Source organism: Exserohilum turcica, assembly GCF_000359705.1.
Source record: "Exserohilum turcica Et28A unplaced genomic scaffold SETTUscaffold_7, whole genome shotgun sequence".
Taxonomy (NCBI): Eukaryota; Fungi; Ascomycota; class Dothideomycetes; order Pleosporales; family Pleosporaceae; genus Exserohilum; species Exserohilum turcicum.
This window is the reverse complement of record NW_007360288.1, coordinates 1,311,704-1,328,280: the sequence shown is the minus strand read 5'-3', so window position 1 is coordinate 1,328,280 and position 16,577 is coordinate 1,311,704. Positions and strand designations below refer to the sequence as shown.

At 55.6% G+C, this 16,577-nt stretch overlaps 5 protein-coding genes across 5 annotated transcripts; 3 read left to right on the top strand and 2 right to left on the bottom strand.

Annotated features, from left to right (window-relative positions):
• Window positions 1-326: 326 nt before the first annotated feature.
• SETTUDRAFT_75075 (uncharacterized protein) lies at window positions 327-1,897 on the top strand (the record flags this gene model as incomplete). The annotated part of the gene is made up of 2 exons (XM_008031993.2): window positions 327-492; window positions 543-1,897. 2 exons carry the CDS (start codon window positions 327-329, stop codon window positions 1,895-1,897), a joined length of 1,521 nt encoding a protein of 506 aa, XP_008030184.1.
• Window positions 1,898-4,142: 2,245 nt separating this feature from the next.
• On the bottom strand, window positions 4,143-7,670 carry SETTUDRAFT_142093 (uncharacterized protein; the record flags this gene model as incomplete). The annotated part of the gene is made up of 2 exons (XM_008032236.1): window positions 7,569-7,670; window positions 4,143-7,379 (listed from the first exon to the last, which is right to left on the bottom strand). The coding sequence occupies exons 1-2, from the start codon at window positions 7,662-7,664 to the stop codon at window positions 4,143-4,145; spliced, it is 3,333 nt and encodes a 1,110-aa protein (XP_008030427.1). The 5' UTR covers window positions 7,665-7,670.
• Window positions 7,671-8,266: 596 nt separating this feature from the next.
• Window positions 8,267-10,135, top strand: SETTUDRAFT_44024 (uncharacterized protein; the record flags this gene model as incomplete). Its single annotated transcript, XM_008031974.1, has 2 exons — window positions 8,267-9,121; window positions 9,314-10,135. 2 exons carry the CDS (start codon window positions 8,267-8,269, stop codon window positions 9,980-9,982), a joined length of 1,524 nt encoding a protein of 507 aa, XP_008030165.1. The 3' UTR covers window positions 9,983-10,135.
• A 31-nt stretch (window positions 10,136-10,166) lies between these two features.
• Window positions 10,167-11,461, bottom strand: SETTUDRAFT_44023 (uncharacterized protein). The gene is made up of 2 exons (XM_008031973.1): window positions 11,025-11,461; window positions 10,167-10,832 (listed from the first exon to the last, which is right to left on the bottom strand). The coding sequence occupies exons 1-2, from the start codon at window positions 11,355-11,357 to the stop codon at window positions 10,320-10,322; spliced, it is 846 nt and encodes a 281-aa protein (XP_008030164.1). The 5' UTR covers window positions 11,358-11,461; the 3' UTR covers window positions 10,167-10,319.
• A 2,409-nt stretch (window positions 11,462-13,870) lies between these two features.
• Window positions 13,871-14,634, top strand: SETTUDRAFT_23358 (uncharacterized protein; the record flags this gene model as incomplete). The annotated part of the gene is made up of 2 exons (XM_008031860.1): window positions 13,871-13,972; window positions 14,038-14,634. The coding sequence occupies 2 exons, from the start codon at window positions 13,871-13,873 to the stop codon at window positions 14,632-14,634; spliced, it is 699 nt and encodes a 232-aa protein (XP_008030051.1).
• Between the last annotated feature and the right edge of the window lie 1,943 nt (window positions 14,635-16,577).

The following is a 16,577-nucleotide window of genomic DNA, read 5'->3' as shown; positions in this document are numbered from 1 at the left end:
CGAGCACCTTCGCCCACGACAGTGCAAGCCCAAGGCAAGCGCCGCCCCCCTATGGCCCTTCCCCGTTGTCGTGCACTAACACGGCCCAGAAATGTCGGCAAGAATGCAAAAAGTCCTGTCCCGTGGTGCGCACGGGCAAGCTGTGCATCGAAGTAGACTCGTCCTCCAAGATCGCCTTCATCTCGGAGCGCCTGTGCATCGGATGCGGTATCTGTCCCAAGAAGTGTCCGTTTGACGCCATCAACATCATCAACTTGCCCACGAACCTCGAGACCCAGGTCACCCATCGTTACTCGGCCAACAGCTTCAAGCTGCACAGGCTGCCCATGCCCCGTCCTGGCCAGGTCCTGGGTCTGGTCGGTACAAACGGTATCGGAAAGAGCACGGCGCTGAAGATTCTGAGCGGAAAGCTCAAGCCAAACTTGGGTCGTTACGACAACCCGCCTGACTGGGAGGAGATTCTGAAGTACTTCCGCGGTTCTGAGCTTCAGAGTAAGCCACTCCCACTACCACGCACGTAGCGTGGCGCTAACGAAACGCAGACTACTTCACCAAGGTGCTCGAAGACAACCTCAAGGCTGTCGTCAAGCCCCAGTATGTCGACCAAATCCCCAAGGCCATCAAGGCCACCGACCGATCCGTGGGCAAGCTCATCAAGGCCCGCTCGCAGATGGAAAACCTTGACGAGATGATTGACGATCTGGAACTACGACACATTTTCGACCGCGACGTCGGTCAACTGTCCGGTGGTGAGCTGCAGCGTTTCGCCATTGCGCTTGTGTGCGTTCAGCAAGCCGACGTGTACATGTTCGACGAGCCATCTTCTTTCCTCGATGTCAAGCAGCGTCTTGCCGCCGGTCGAAAGATTCGCAGTCTGCTCCGCCCCGACGACTACGTCATTGTTGTCGAGCACGACTTGTCTGTGCTCGACTATCTCTCTGATTTCATTTGCGTTCTCTACGGAAAGCCTGCCGTCTACGGTGTCGTCACTCTTCCAGCATCCGTCCGTGAAGGTATCAACATCTTCTTGGACGGTAACATTCCCACTGAGAACCTGCGTTTCCGTGAGGAATCGCTTCAGTTCCGAATTGCCGAGGCTGGTGATGAATACATGGCTGACCACAACCGCGGTTACTCGTACCCCAGCATGAAGAAGACTTTGGGCGACTTTGAGCTCAACATTGAGTCTGGTGCCTTTACCGACTCTGAGATTCTGGTTATGATGGGCGAAAACGGAACCGGAAAGACGACCTTTTGTAAGATGCTTGCAGGCGCTCTGCAGCCCGATGGCGACACCAAGATCCCCAAGATGAGCATCAGCATGAAGCCCCAGACCATTACTCCCAAATTCCAGGGTACCGTCCGACAACTGTTCTTTAAGAAGATCAAGGCCGCCTTCTTGAGCCCGCAATTCCAGACGGATGTCTACAAGCCCCTTAAGATGGACGACTTTATCGACCAGGAAGTTCAGAACCTCTCTGGTGGTGAATTGCAACGTGTTGCCATTGTCTTGGCTCTCGGTATGCCTGCCGACATTTACCTCATCGACGAGCCCAGCGCGTACCTCGACTCGGAACAGCGTATCATCGCGTCACGTGTCATCAAGCGCTTCATCATGCATTCTAAGAAGACTGCATTCGTTGTCGAGCACGACTTCATCATGGCCACGTATCTCGCCGACCGTGTCATTGTCTTCGACGGTCAGCCTGCTGTCAAGGCACGTGCCAACAAGCCCGAGTCGCTGCTTACTGGTTGCAACACCTTCTTGAAGAACCTGGATGTCACCTTCCGTCGTGACCCCAACTCGTACCGCCCTCGTATCAACAAGGACAGGTCTCAACTTGACCAGGAGCAGAAGCTGAGTGGAAACTACTTCTTCCTGGAGGATGATAGTTGAAGAGGTTTTCCATAAGCAAAACACGCCTCCCTCGCAGCGCCGCCCGCATGGGCACGTCAAGGCCGGGGTGACCAAGAAGGGCAACAAGAAGCGTGGCTTGCGAGCACGCACAGTAAGCCTGTTGGATGACGAGTTGGAGGAGGTGGTAGAAGATGATGAGGATGCGCTGGATCCTTGGTGGCGGTCGACCTCCTGCGCTCACTAGCCACTTTTTTTTCCATCTTGGAGGAGTATGTTGGATGAGTGACTGTAAGATAGTCTGTTCGGGTCAAGTTAGGTGGCCGCTGCCTCGAAAAAACAAAAGTTCTGGAATGGGATATGCAATGTGTAGATGGAGGTTTAGCATAGATGCACAATGGTAAATCGAGTAAGCATTCGTCTCGCTTTGTTTGAGTGAAGTAGCCACGATATTAGTAGATGAGCACGTAACTGCAAATTCTTTTTTCTAGTGGTTGTGGTGTAGAAATGTGCATGTAAAAATTCACACGACTACGTACGTTGTTCTCGGAATCATTGAACCTAGTGTTGTCATGATATGCTGATGCAGCAGCATGTTAGCATCCTCTCTAGCCTCTAGGTAGAGACATGTTGGATTATTTTTATATCTTGTACAAGGCGATTTGCACACGTTGTGATACATATATATATGATTTTCACATTGCAGTGCGAGTGCGAGTGCGCGTGCGAGTGCGAGTGCGAGTGGAGGGAGATACGATGGAGTACTTCAATGTATGTAGCGGGCAAGTAAGTAAGTAACTAACTAACTAACTAAGTAAGTACATGTATGTACCCAGGACCTTGATGAACAGAATACATAGACATTGATCTTATGATTATGATTATTATCATTGTTCAGATGTAAAAAAAACCAGTGAGTATGACATGGTACTTATGGTCATGTGATGCAGTTTTGAAATATCAAGCAAAAGTATCAAACGTACGTACGTAGTATTTTTTTTTTGATTTGTGTTATTTTCATTTCATTGCCTGTAGGAGAGGATATACGTATACATATGTGTGTGTATGTGTATATATGTATGTGGATTTGAAAGAACGGTGAGGATATTTCTTGTTCCTCACACAGATGCACGGATACAGATCGATAGATACACACTGTTATGTATGTACATATATACATACAGCAGGATGGAAGAATAAGAAAAAAAAAGGGGGACACTACTGGATGAGTTTGGAATTGTAGTAGTGTAAGTGTGGATATATCTTCTTGTTCATACGTGTATGTATATATATATGCTAACTACTCCATATGAGGCATTGCGCAGCCAACCAGCGAACCATACCGTACATTGAAAGCCAACAGCGCGTGCGACAAAGCTGCAAGCAGGAGAGGCAAAAAAAAAACAAAGGAAAAGGAAAAGAGAAAAAAGAAATACACACCGTAATACGCCCTATTAAGCAAAGAAGAGAGTACACATGCACACATGCACACAAAGGCACACGTGGAGAAAGGAAGAAGAAGAAGAAGAAGAAGAAGAAGAAGAAGAAGAAGAAGAAGAAGGGGAAAAAAAAGAGGGAGAGAGAAATAGGAAAGCGATCTAAGTAGGTAGCGAAGAAAAGAAAAGAAAAGGAAAGAAAGCAGTAGTCAAAGTAAGAGAGCGGGAAAAGTGGGAGAGTGAGAGTATGTGTATGTGTATGGGGTATCGACAAAGCCCGTCAAGAAGAACAACAACAACAGCAACAACCACCATCAAGAAAAAGCAACAATTCTCAATCTCAGCTTGGGATAATGGACAGTCTGCTACACGTGCATAGCAAGTCCAAATAAGAAAGAAAGAAAGAAAGAAAGAAAGAAAGAAAGAAAGAAAGAAAGAAAGAAAAAAACACCCAACGGGATATTGAATTCGGATGGTTGAAGGGGGGGGGGGGTATAATATCAGCCTGCATGTATATATGTATATCTGTATGCATGTATACGATGTGAAGATGAGAAAGAATAAAAGAGAGAAAACATGCATGAGAGTCTGATAATCTTGAGCCAAGTAAAACAAGTTTGTACCGAATAAAAGTTTGTGGGTCTCAATTTTGTTTCCCCGTATGTGTGTGTGTGTGTTTCCATGTACTCCGGCGATGCAAGCAAGCAACAAACGGAACAGAACAGAACAGAACAGAACAAAAGAAAAAAGTAGCATGTGAAAAGAAAGAAAAAGGAAAAAAGGCTACATGCTGAACAAAGGAAAATAGAAGAAGAGAAAGGTGTCACATGTTCATGAATGAGAGAGGGGAATCAAGCGCGCCATGTAAATTCCTCGTCCATGGGCATTGGTGTTCGGTCGGAGATTTCAAGAGTGCGATTCATCAACTCGGCGTCTTCTTCCTCTTCAGATCGCTTGCTTGCCGTTGAGAGTGGTGTGCGCATGGGGCTGGTTTGCATTGCGAGTTCGGCATCGAGACTTGCGGAAAGGGACTTTGCGTCTTCTTGTTCTTCTTCTTCTTCTCCTTCTTCTAGCTGCGTGGGGAGCGGTGATGATACAGCGTCGAGAGAGGCCTTGCTGGCTCGTTTGCGGGCTCGCTCTTCACGGGCTTCGTCTCTTTGTCGTATGAGTTCTTGTTCGTGGGCAACGGCTTTTGCACGGCGCTCTTCGACGTCTTTGCGCTTGATGACTTTTCCGAGCGCGTCGGACGCTTGAATGAGACCGTCGATACTGATGGCGTGATTGGTCATTTGATGGTTGATGTAATGGTATACGCCAGCTGGGGCATCGCATTGCAAGAGAGCCTTTTCGTTGAGTTTGAGAAGTGCAAGGGCAATTTGAAAGAGAAAGGTGGAGCCGTCATGCATGCAGAGGACAACGTCCCAGACGCGGAAGAGGGCTTCGGCGGATAAGCAATCTGTAAAGACGGACAGGAACCATTGAAAGGTCAAAGCCTCGAGCTCGATTTCTAGGGCATCAAGATGAGCAGATAGCCTAGGGAGGATTTCAGCAACGTATGAGCGAAGCACAGCCTGGTCGGCGCGAGAGGTCAGCAAGTGCTGGTCGTAGTAGTGCTGCGGTAGGATCTCTTCAATCATTGCGGTGAGGACCCAGAAAGCGTCTTCGGGCGTTGGCATGATGAGAAGTAAACATGCAGCAATGAGGTTCATGCCCTGGCAATATCCAACCTCTGGGTTACGGCGCGAGTAGGCAAGCAGTACTTCCTGTAGCTTCTGCACGCCGGGGCCAGTCCGGAAGAAGATGTTGTCAGTCAATGTGCGAGTAATGTCCATCTGTATCTGGGTTGCAATGGCGGGATCGTCTTGGCCGTTTTTGACCAAGTCTTCGTAGTAGCCTGGCGTACGCAGATGCAGCGCTCCGCTTCCCTCAGCCCAGATGGCGGCTCTCATATGAACAGGGATGCCACCCAGGACGAGGCGGCGAAACTCTTGCCATTTGGCACGGCCGACTTTGCCTTTGTTGCCCAGGCCTGCGATGCCGACCAGCTCGCCGTCTGAGAGAAAGGTTTCCGGCATTGCATTGCCTTTGCCATTCTCACCCGTACTGGCCACTTCGCCTTCGCGCTTGTTCTGAGCGCGCACTTTGCGGAGAAAGTCATTCCACTTGACGGTTCGTTCTTTTTGGAGATTGTCATGCAGCTCGCTCATCTGCTCCAGCAGAGACTGTACCGGGTCCATGGACGACTGGTACGGGCTGGTGGGTGTAGTTGGCCCAGGCGACGTGGTCGTGACAGAAATCTCGGCATTACCAGAAACAATACGAGACGGCGATGGCTCTGGGTTGGCACTAATGGCTGGCACAGACCCCCGCTTCATCAGGGTGATCTGGCTCTGGCCAATCTTGAAGGCAGACGTCTCTCCTTCGACCGACTCTACTGTGGTGATGGGCGCCGCAGACGGGGTATGCGAAAGCAGCTCGGTTGGATGTGTGGCCAGTTTCAAGTAGTCGGCCCAAGTTTTGCTCGCTGGCTGGCTGGACAGATTGTCGGAATCCGAGCTAGACGGGCGCAGGGTACCGTTGTTCTGCTCGCTTGCCGCCGCGTCGACGTCGCCGTCGTGGTCATCTCCCTTTGCGAGGTTGTTGAGCGCGGTCCTCCCATCGCCAAGGGATTCGACGTTGCTGGTCCGCTTTTGCTTGACAAGGGCGGCGGCAGCCTCGCTCTGTCGCTTCTTGCGGCGCTGATCGTAGATGAAGCCAAATCTATCGGTCAAGTACTCACTGCTACCGAAGAACCTGTTGTGTTGCTGTACAAGCGTTGGCGGGCGAGAGTCTTCGGGCAGAATTCGGTCCATTTCCACAGGGCCGAGATTGCTCATGTTGCGCGCGGGCTGGGATGTACCAAGACTGCCAGACGAGGCTTTGGGCTGCTCTCCGGCGATACTCTTGATGGTCCCATTTGGGCCCAGGGCACGTCCTCGCTTCTGGGTGCCTGCCAAGGACTTTGTGGATTGGGCCGTCTTGGTCGAGTCCATGGAGGGTGCGCGATCCGCAGCATCAGAGGCCGTCATTTTGCGGCCCCGTGCCGTGGCTGCTTTGTTTGGGCTTGCAGCCGTGTTGCCTGCGACCATTTTCAGCGCCCAGCTAGCGAGCGAGGTTGACGACGACGATCTACGCGCCGGCCCATCTGTCGAGCGATCTTGGCTGTTGAGTCTGCGTAGCGCAGGCACAGCAGCGCCCTGGGCAGGGGGCTGCACAAAGGTCTCGCTGGTGAGAGGCTTGCGAGGCGGCTTAGCCCCGCTCGATGCGCGCGATCGTGGTCCGGGTGGCAGGCTGTCGGCGTCGCGGTCAATGTAGCTGGCGATTGAGGGGGCCCTGCTGCTCTTGCGACTGGTGCCCGTCCAAATGTAGCTCTTCCAGTTTGACCTGGGCGTGTCGCGTGCGGCGTCTGATGCGAGCGAGTTGAGCGACAAGACGTCTGCCAGGGGAGGTGCGCTGCCCGTGTCAATGCCCAGCGCATCTGGATGCTCGGCCAGCTCGTCCTCCATGGCTCGGGCGAGCCTGTCCTCCATGGGGTCGTCGGGGTGCAGGCCGGCGGATGTGCTGTCGCCGCGTGTCCTCGTCTTGGTGAGGCCGTTGGCGTGGTCGCGGGTGCGGTCGAGGTCGCGGAGCCTGTTCTCAATGTCCATGTTGGAGACCTCGCATTCCTGCAGCATCTTCCTCAGCATGCGCTCGCGCTCCTCGGCTCGGCGGCGCAGGGCGGTGATCTGGGCATCGCGCTGGGCCAGGTCGCCGGCCAGCTGCTTGACCAGGGCGACGGCGCCCGTGTGGCGCAGGGCATGGTGGATGTTGTCGTCGCTGGCAAAATGCAGGTTGCCGGGGACGTTTGCGGCTTCGGCGGGGGTGTCGTCGAACAGGGCGGAGCGGTCGTTGGTCGACGAGGCGGCGGCGGCGACCAGGCTCCCGACGATTTGCTGCGTCGACTTGGTGACCTTGCGGACCGTCGACGTGGGCGTCGTGGTGGTGGCGGCGGCGGCGGCGGCAAAGTCTGGCGGGGGCACGGCCTTGACGGTGTCGGGCGAGGCGGCGTCCTTGAGGGTTTCTTCAGGGAGCGGCGTGGAGCGAAACCAGCCGTTGAGGCGCGACTGGACGGGCGAGGCGTCGGGGCTGGGCGACAGCGAGGGGAACGAGGTGAGGCTCTTGGTGTCGACGTCGGGCGACGGGGCCCTGCTCCTGCTCCTGCTGAGCGAGGCATTGGACGAGCGCTTCGCGGGGCGGACTCGCTGCAGGCTGCGGTTGCGCGGGCTGGAGATGGCCGACGACTGCGAGGCGGTCCGCACGAGATCAGCGGCGCGCGGAGCATCCATGGCGGCCATGTTGGTGGAGGGCGGCTACGAGGGGGCACATCCGGGGAGTCGAGGGCGGCGGGTTGGCATGTGTCTATGTATGTGTGTACGTATGTATGTTGGCTGCGTGGGCGTGGATTTGCGGGTGCGGGAGTCCAAGTGTGGGCGAGACTGCAGTATGTGCGTGCGTGCGTGCGTGCGGGCGTGCGTGCGGAGAGGGGCGATGCGTCATAACTATGCGCATCTCGCAGCCCGCCCACGCCGTGCATGTGCATGTAGTCGCACCACCACCACCACCACCACCACGACGAGCAGGGCTAACGACGGGCGGCGCCAAAAATAATACCTGGTGTCGTGGTCGTGCCTCGGGCGCCGCTCAGGGGACACGCCGAGCACGCGGCCCCGGAGAGCGTGCTGGCCATTACTCGTAGCCCAAGGGGGCGCCGCCTGCACACACAGGCTCTGCCTTGGGCGTGCCATGTGTGTGTGTGTGAGTGTGTGTCTATGGCCCCCGGCACGACAGCCCTACGGCGGATAGCGATGCAGCGCCCCCCTGCGGATCGCCTCGACTATCCTTCTGCCGTCAGCAACAGCGCGACAGGAGCAGTTAGCACCGTAATGGCAAGGCTGCCATGCTGCGCAACGGCGAGCCCTTTGTGCCCGTCGACACGCTCCACTTCCGAAGCCTGCTGCGCTCCCGCGTCGAGCTGCTCTCGCCGCGCTTTATGCTTTGTTTTCGCCTCGTCTCACAACCCGTCTCTGACGCCGGCCTGTCGTCGCCCCGCCCGCCTGTAGACGGCCGTATCACGCTCCCGCTGACGCTCGCTGCAGTGCGCTGCCATCTGCGAGCTCTCCAGGCACCCCTGCACGAGGCCATGCATGCCTTCTTCTTCGTCACCACCTCTTGCACGCACCTGCGCGCCGACGACGGCACAGACGACGGCAGCTACAGCGTCACCATCCATCGCTCGTTTCACCACGACGTCGACAGCTACCGCGCGCACGTCTGGAAATGTGACGGGCCCTGCCACACCCAGCCGCCGTACTCTGGCCTGGTCAAACGGACCATGAACCGCCCGCCTGCAAGGAGCGACAACTGGTGGCCAAAACACCACGCCGAGTGCGGCGGCTCCGACACCAAGATCCACGAGCCCGCCCCCACGAAAAAACAGCTGCAGGCTATGACCACAAAGGAGCGTGCCGGCAGACAGAAGAACAGGCTCGACGGCTGCATCACCACTGCGCCTGCAAAACAAACCCCCGACCATGATGCCCGTCGTAAGCTGGTTGGCCTCACCAACGACGCCACTCCGCCTGCATCCTCGTATTCCAGGGATGCACAAAGCTTGGCAGCCGAGGACCTTGTTTCTCCCGCACCACCACCACCTTCGACGTCCCCCCACACAGGCCAGAAACGGCCGCGGTCGGACCCCGAACATGGCTCGGCCATACAGAAGAAGCTGCTCGTGGATTGTCCCATCTGTCATGTGAGAACAGCAGAGGCTGACATGAATCATCATTTGGACGTGTTGCACTGCTAGCTACGCTGACTTTGCTCGCCAATCGCGTTCTGCATGCATGGTCTTGGACCCTGATTCTTACGTCATCACCCACTACGCCATCGCCCTCTCAGCACCCACAGTGTTTCTGAATCGCGTCCAGCTACTGCATTGTTCCAGAAAGCCATGAAACCCGCTCCCGAGACAAAAGCATCCAGCTTGCTTGCAGAGGCGTCTCCGCTTCTGAGACTTCCTCTGGAGCTGCGCCTCGAAATCTACGACCACCTAAGCCGTGCTGAGCCAAAGAGCTACCCATTCAGCCGCCCTCCCATATCGTCCATTGATCTCCGCGCCCCGCCCACAGCGCTCATGGCTACATGTCGCTCCATCTACCACGAAGTCCTCACCCACTTTTACAACAATGTCACGTTTCGTGCCGTCGCGCAGACGATCCAGCGTGTCCGCTTCGACTACATCGACCCCACTACAGCCACTGCTCTCGAGCGAGTCAAGAAATTCGACCTACGCCTCAAATGGAACATTGAACCACGGTACCTGCAGCAGCACCTGAGCAAATGGCCCTACTTTATGAGCGACTGGCTGCCGGATATTATTCGGCTGCTGCATCGTGACGCAAAGTGTCTGACCAGTCTTACCCTATCGGTGATTGACAGGTCCCAAGGCGTTGGCTGGGAACACAAAGAACCACTGTTGGCTCCTCTGCAGAAGATGCGTCCACGAGTCGTGTTTTACCTGGGAGAAGTAGTCGCCGCCCAAGATGAGGATGCGTTGAAACTTGGACTGCAGCGTCATCTCAAGCTGCTGAATAATCAGACTGGGGTTGATTGACGGATTCCTGCTTCGGTCAGATTCTCTGATTATTCGCTGGATATCGTGCACTGTCCTTGTACTTGGTTGGGTGTGCCAGCCGTGGGTCAAGCTCGAGTAGTAGGCTTTCCCCTTCTAGCACATGGTTATATCACGGCTGTTAATAGCAGGGATACTTGACCATAAATCAAACTACTATGACATGTTGTACGCTTACAGAATTGCCCTCGGGTATCACAATCACCATATTGCGCCTGTGAGAAAAGAAAAAAAGTGCCCAACTTGACACATGCACACATGCCGCAACCAATACTGCCAGAAACCATGAATCCTCTCAACTTCCTGATCAATCAATCAATCAATCAATCACCACCGGCGCCTCAACCGACCCACCAACCGCCTCCTTTCCCTTTCCCTTTCCCCCCAGCCGCCTCACCCCCAACATAACATCATCGTAGCCCTCCACCCCCAGCGCCTCCCACTCCTTCCTCAACCCCTTCTCCGCATACGCCCTCCTACTCTCCCTCGTTGCCATACTCTTGGGCGCCTTCTTCTCCCCCTCCTGCTCGCCCCGCTCCTGCATCTCCAGCCAGCCCCTGCCATCGTAGTACTCGATATTAAGGTGCTTGATGATGCGGTCGTGCGTCGCGGGCCGCACGCGCATGAAGCCGTCGTCGTGCGCCTTGTCGCCGAGCAGCGATCGGATGTACGCGCTGCGTGCGAGCACATCAGGCGTCGACAGCATCGTCGCGACCCCGCCGAGCACAGGATACGTGCCCGTTGCCAGCGGCGGCAGGTGCGGGTGCAGCGGCGACGGCGTGAACAAATCCAGTTTCGAGAGGTGTGTTTGCTGCGAGGCTTGCGTCATGGTCTGGATTGCGTGTATCAGCTGTCAAGTCCACATACACACACACACACAGAAAAAAAACAAAGATAAAAAAAAGAAGAAGAAGAATACGAGCAAAATATACAGCAGACAGAGTGTAGTATTACAGTAGCAAACTGTATGAAGTAAAAAAGAAATCTTCATTTGATAATTTTAAATTTTTTTTCCAAAACATACCATCTTCGCAAACATGGCCTTGTCACACGCATGACAGCACGTCAGCGCGCGGTACAAGCACGCGCGGCGCTTGCTATTCTTCTTGCACACGTAGCACAGCTCGCCCAGCCACTTGCGGCGGCACGTAACCACTTTGGCGCTGCGCGGCGGGACGATATCCGCGTGCCGCTTCAGCAGGTTGCGCGCGTACTCTTCCGCTACGGCATTCAGTTGCTTGTTGGTTGCGGCGAGCGCATTGAGCGGGTACGAAGTCAGAGTGAGGCTGTGAATGGGCTCCGTGTATGAGAGGATGTTGAAGAGGATTTCGGGGGGGAGCGTGTCGAGACGCGGCATTGTGGATGGGGGAAGTGGGGGGGGGCTTGACAGTTGACAGGTGCCAGGTGCGCGCTGTTTAGCTGTTAGCTGCCAGTTTCCGGGTTGCTGGTTGCTGGTTGCCGGTTTGTGGGTTGCGCGTCGAGAGGGCGAGAGGTTGAGTGGAGTTCGAGTGGATGCTTGGGGGTGAGATCATTTGGCGGGGGGGGGGGGCTGCAGCGGAGATACGAGGGGGGGGACCGTGTTATCTCCGGATTGCCCTCTTATCTGTGCCACCACGCCAGACGCCCTTTTTTTTGGCGCCTATCACTTAACGGTGCTCACGAACAAACTTTTTCAACACCACAGCAGTCTCTCGTCATGCAGCAGCCAACAATACCCCATCTCTGCACATACGATTCAGGAGATTTGATTCCTCATCATCATCGGCCGCATGACGCACTACATTACAGACGGGCCCAGAGGGAGGGGTCACGGCTCGGCTACCCCAGGTAGGTCCCACTTCCCGAGTGCGAGTCCTGGCAGCAACAGCAGCAGCAGCAGCAGTGGCAGCAGTGGCAGCACTGACGAGATGCGGCTCCATGACTCGAGATGGATGGCTATCGATGGAACGAGTGGGCGTCGTACGCGCTGCAGGGAACAATAGCCAGGGTTTGCATCCATCCATCCATACATACATACACCAGGTTCTGTACGCCAATGTCGCTACAGTCTAGTTCCCGCAAGCCGCCGCTTTAGGCGTGTGGCAAACGGGCACGTGGTGGCTCCGCTAGCAAGGCCGTCAAGGGCTCACCACCACATCCTCAAAAGAAACCGAACAGTCTCTAACTGTATTCGGGCTAGTACTGTTCGATTTCTTTTGATGAGGGCTTGGGCTTGCAGATGTACATACATACTTGCAAGTAAGTGGGAAAGAGTGGCTGGGTAATACATGGATGCATGCTCTGTTCACCGCTACCAGCCCCTCTACTATTGGCCGCGCGAAGGGACGAGAAGCCTTCCCCCCCCCCTCGGCCGTGCCGACCTGTATGCGTATACAGCCACAAAACTTGCAACTACAAAAATGCGGGCGGCACACGTGGCCCCCTTCGTCTTCCTGTCGCTCATCCTGGCATGCCCCCCCCCCCTTCATGTGACGTTGCGGGCGGGCATAGGGCTGCTTCAGCCATGATATGCCAGACCCCCGCCGGCCAATTGGCTGTACGCACGCAGGGCTGCAGGCCTCCTTCAAGCTTTTACCACACGGATACATAGACGACGTGCCACCCTCCACCTTTGCTATTTTGGGATATACGAATGCAATGGCTGTTTTTTTCTGGAGGATGGGCCCTGACGTCCTTACCCAGTACGCCAATCACAGACGACGGTTTACCAGACTTGCGCCCTTGACTTTACCGATCACGATCAAAATACTGGTTTTTCTCCAAGGGCACTGTGTCATTCCCCCCCCCCCCCACCCCGGAAAGCCTCACAGTCTTACTCGACACGGCCAATCTGATTAACCATATCGGAGGCGCCTCCCTAAAAAAAAGGCGTTAGGACGAAAGAAGCCTTGCTAGCGGCTCGTCTCGTTGGCCCACAATCAGACAAGTACTGGTACCAGGACCTTGCCATGCAGTCTTCTCTCTCCAACCAGTTAGCGCACCAAGTATGCGTTTCTCGCTTGGGTCACCGCATCCGCATGTCTGTTATGCGCTCGTCTAACTCGGCCCGCCCTCCTGGCTTGCGTTGGCCTGGCACTGGATTACCAAGCCACGCGGCTACATTTACACACGCATAATGACTTCCCTTTAGTGGGTCTGTTTGTCTTCCACGTGGCGAAAATATGTATAGGAGGTAAACGAGCACAAGTGATGTTTTTGTGCATCTGGACCGGCATGGGCAGTATCCACTGCCCAACGAGGTCCTGCGGGATCACCGCAGTGGAGTAGCAGCGCAGCAAAATGTCACGGTGCCCGATCTGCCTGGCGCGCCCAGCCGAGGCGGAGAGAGTAGGTACGGGGTCCTGACCTTGCGTGGCTCGAGCTTATCCGCTACCAGTTGGATCGCGGCCTGCCAAGGGGCGTGGGAGCTTATGAGAGCGAAGTGTGCCTTGAGGACTGAGGACGACGACGGAGGGACCAAGTCACCGAACGTGGCGCTGCGTACCTCTCTCTTATGATGAGCCCCAACTATTAAAGCATGCCTGGCCCCGGGCTGGCATGTCGCGACGTTCCCTTCTCTGCGCTCCTTCAAGTCTTACTTGGCTCACGACTGATACATCCATCTCACCATCCCCACCACCACCACCTCTTGACACGTTGGACTCGTCAGCCAATCGCTTTCAGCAGGCTCCCCCCCCCTCTCCCCTCTCCCCTCATCTTGACACCACTCGCACTAGCACCTATTGAGCGTGATTTGTGTGTGACATCCTACGCCTATTTGTGACTTGAGCTTTCTGCCCTCGCCACACCTCGTGACTTGCTCGTGAAGTCACTTTGGCCGTATACGCCCTCGCCTGAACTTGCACTACAACACTACTCCCCAAGTGCAACATGACGCCTCACAGCCGCTACACGGGGCAGGCCTCCGACGGGTTCGCCAGCAACAGAGACCGCACCAGTGGCCGCAGAAGCCCAAACCGTGCTGGACAAGCTGTAAGAAAGATGCATATTTGCTCCTACTTACACCCATGGGGCCTCCGACGGCTAACAAGACGCAGTCTGGCCGGGCCCAAGCCAACACAGCCTCGTCTTCCAGAGAGCATCAGCATGACGAGTACAGCCCGGCATACGATCCTGTCTACAGAGAGGTCGCCCGTCCCCCCCGCGACGACTACAGGCGTCTACAACGCGTAATCAACAATCCCGCTTTGGAGCCCATGCACCTGAGATCGGCGCACCGTGAGCCATACCCAGATAGCCGATACTACCCACACGGCCACGGCGGCGGGCATGCGCATGCGCATGCGAATGGCGGAAATGTCCTTGGCTATCCGTCGGCCAGCATCCACGCTCCACCAGCACCAGCACCAGCACCACAGGCGAGCCAATTGCAGCAGCCGCCCGAGAGCGTCCAGACCGAGCGTTCGCGGTACCCTGCTCCCCATGCAAACACCTCTTCTCGTCAAGTGCACGAGCACGATTATTCCCCGCCATACCATGGCATTTGGGGCGTGCGACGGGATGGCCGCGTCTACGACTACGACGACACGTTCCAGGAGTACAGGGCGCGTGGACACGACGAGCGGGAGGGTGCATCTGACGACAACGAAAGCGACGGGTATTACCGCGTGAGAAGCCATGCTTCTCACTATTGAATTCCACGAGGACTTCCCCGGCCCATATATAAATTACTTCCCTTTTCTCTTTTTCTTATCCTACGTAGGGGGGGGGCAATGGGCGACAAGGCTATGTTTTTTTTTCAGCTCTCGGAGTTGTGCTTTGGGTTTTCTCCGCGATCTTCTCTCCCCTTTTTTTTCTCCTTCTCTCTTTGGTTGACGGAATCCTACTTATCGGCGCTTATTGCGGTTTTGGCTGCTTGGGGATTTTTTTTGGTTTCTCTGGTAGGCGCGCGTGGTGGGGTCCAAGCCACTGAGCTCAGCCTCGCGGCCGAGAATCACGTTTACTTACTTGCTTTCCTTTTTTTCCCTTTTTCCTTTTTTTTTTCTTGGGAGCGAGTCTTCGTGGCGTTGCAACGGCCCCGCCTCACATTGTATGTACGCATACCAGTATGATCCCAATGACGTACGCATATTCTTCTATGTCGAATTGTCACATGGTGAATATTCATTGCAAGTCCCCGTTGTGAATTTTCGCTTTCCGTCGTGCCTCGGACATGGCGATGCGCGCCGAGCAGCCGTGACACGCTCGCTGACACTGACACTGCACACGGGCGCAGTCGCCATGCAACACCATTGACCGGTATGCTGATCAAGGCCTCCAGGCAATAACGCTACCGCTCACCGGTACTGCAAAAGGATAGTCGGCGAGGAGGACTCGCAGTCACCGGGATCGAGGACCGTTAGTCTGAAACATGTATCTATCTTAAGAGAGGCCGCCTGTTGAGAGATTGCGCCGTGGGTGCGTTGGCACACGCATAACCAGTCAACGGCTTGAGGGACTCGATGACTCCGACGATGGTGCTGAGGGCCCTTTTGCTTGGTGTTGTGGTGCGGCATACATGGCGGGCGCCCAGCGCCAGAGGACGCGGGGATTATACCTCGCCCTCGGCGAGAGCTGAATTCCTCCGCCAGATAGGTCGAGTGTGCTACTATTTGTGTTGAAACCGCATCATTCCCCTGCACAAGCGGCTGGGCATCCTGATCACCACCGATCTGCCCGGCCAAGTGTCGGCGGAAAGTGTCATGTAAAATCTGTCATGCACCGTGCATAATGGTTTTGCGAGTGACAAGGAGCGATGCAGAGGCAGGTCCACATGCACTCCGGGGATGCCTCTCATCCAGTCGTTCATCAGAGGGATACGTCTGGATTGACCCACGGCGGAAGACAAGATGGCAGCCCCGCTAGGCAACCAGCGGGAACACGCCTGAGATAAGCCAGTGGAGCACACCGAGCCCCTCGCCAACGGCCACGGCGACCTGCGATGGGAGGGCCGCGCCATTACGATCATGTCACATGCCATGGCGCCAGCGGAGGACATACGACAAATTGCAAGACGGAGCAAGTGGCCTGATGATTACGACTCTGCTGAGGATTGGCCATAATCAGCAAAGCGGCCTGGTATGGCCTTGTCCACACGGGGAGGACACGCCAGGATCCTGAGTGAGTCTTGGGCGCCACCCTACGGGGCTGTTGCCGTCTTGCTGTAAAGGACATGTCAGTCGCGTCCATGATATTTGCCGACCTGTTGCTGGGCGTCGTCGTGGTATGGGACGACGCGACAAGGGTAAACGGTGACGTGCGAATAAAGACCTAGAGAAGATGACGTCTTGGCCGATCTGTCGTTGGGCACGTGCCGAGCCGTGAGCTCTGACCACTAAATGGCTCGTGCTGAGCACGAATGCGCACCCTCCAGCCAAAGTCTGGATGAAAACGGCATTTAACGCGAGGGCTGGTCTGCTTCATGGATACCTGGTGCGGTGCATGCCAGGCGAGTGATCTGACCGTGGTACCAAATGGGACACTTATCGGCGATCCTATGATTCCGTTTCGAGAGCGTGCACGTCAGCCGGTGGCTGAATGGTGTTGGGATGGCCGATTGCGCCAGGCGGGCTTGCAGTAGGACAGACTGACATCCAGC

Bases quoted from the DNA above. Each gene is read 5' to 3' on its own strand.
- SETTUDRAFT_44023 (XM_008031973.1), bottom strand. From the start codon at position 11,357: ATGCCGCGTCTCGACACGCTCCCCCCCGAAATCCTCTTCAACATCCTC. The intron at 10,833-11,024 runs GTATGTTTTGGA...CACGCAATCCAG, and splicing joins AGGCCATGTTTGCGAAGATG to ACCATGACGCAAGCCTCGCA.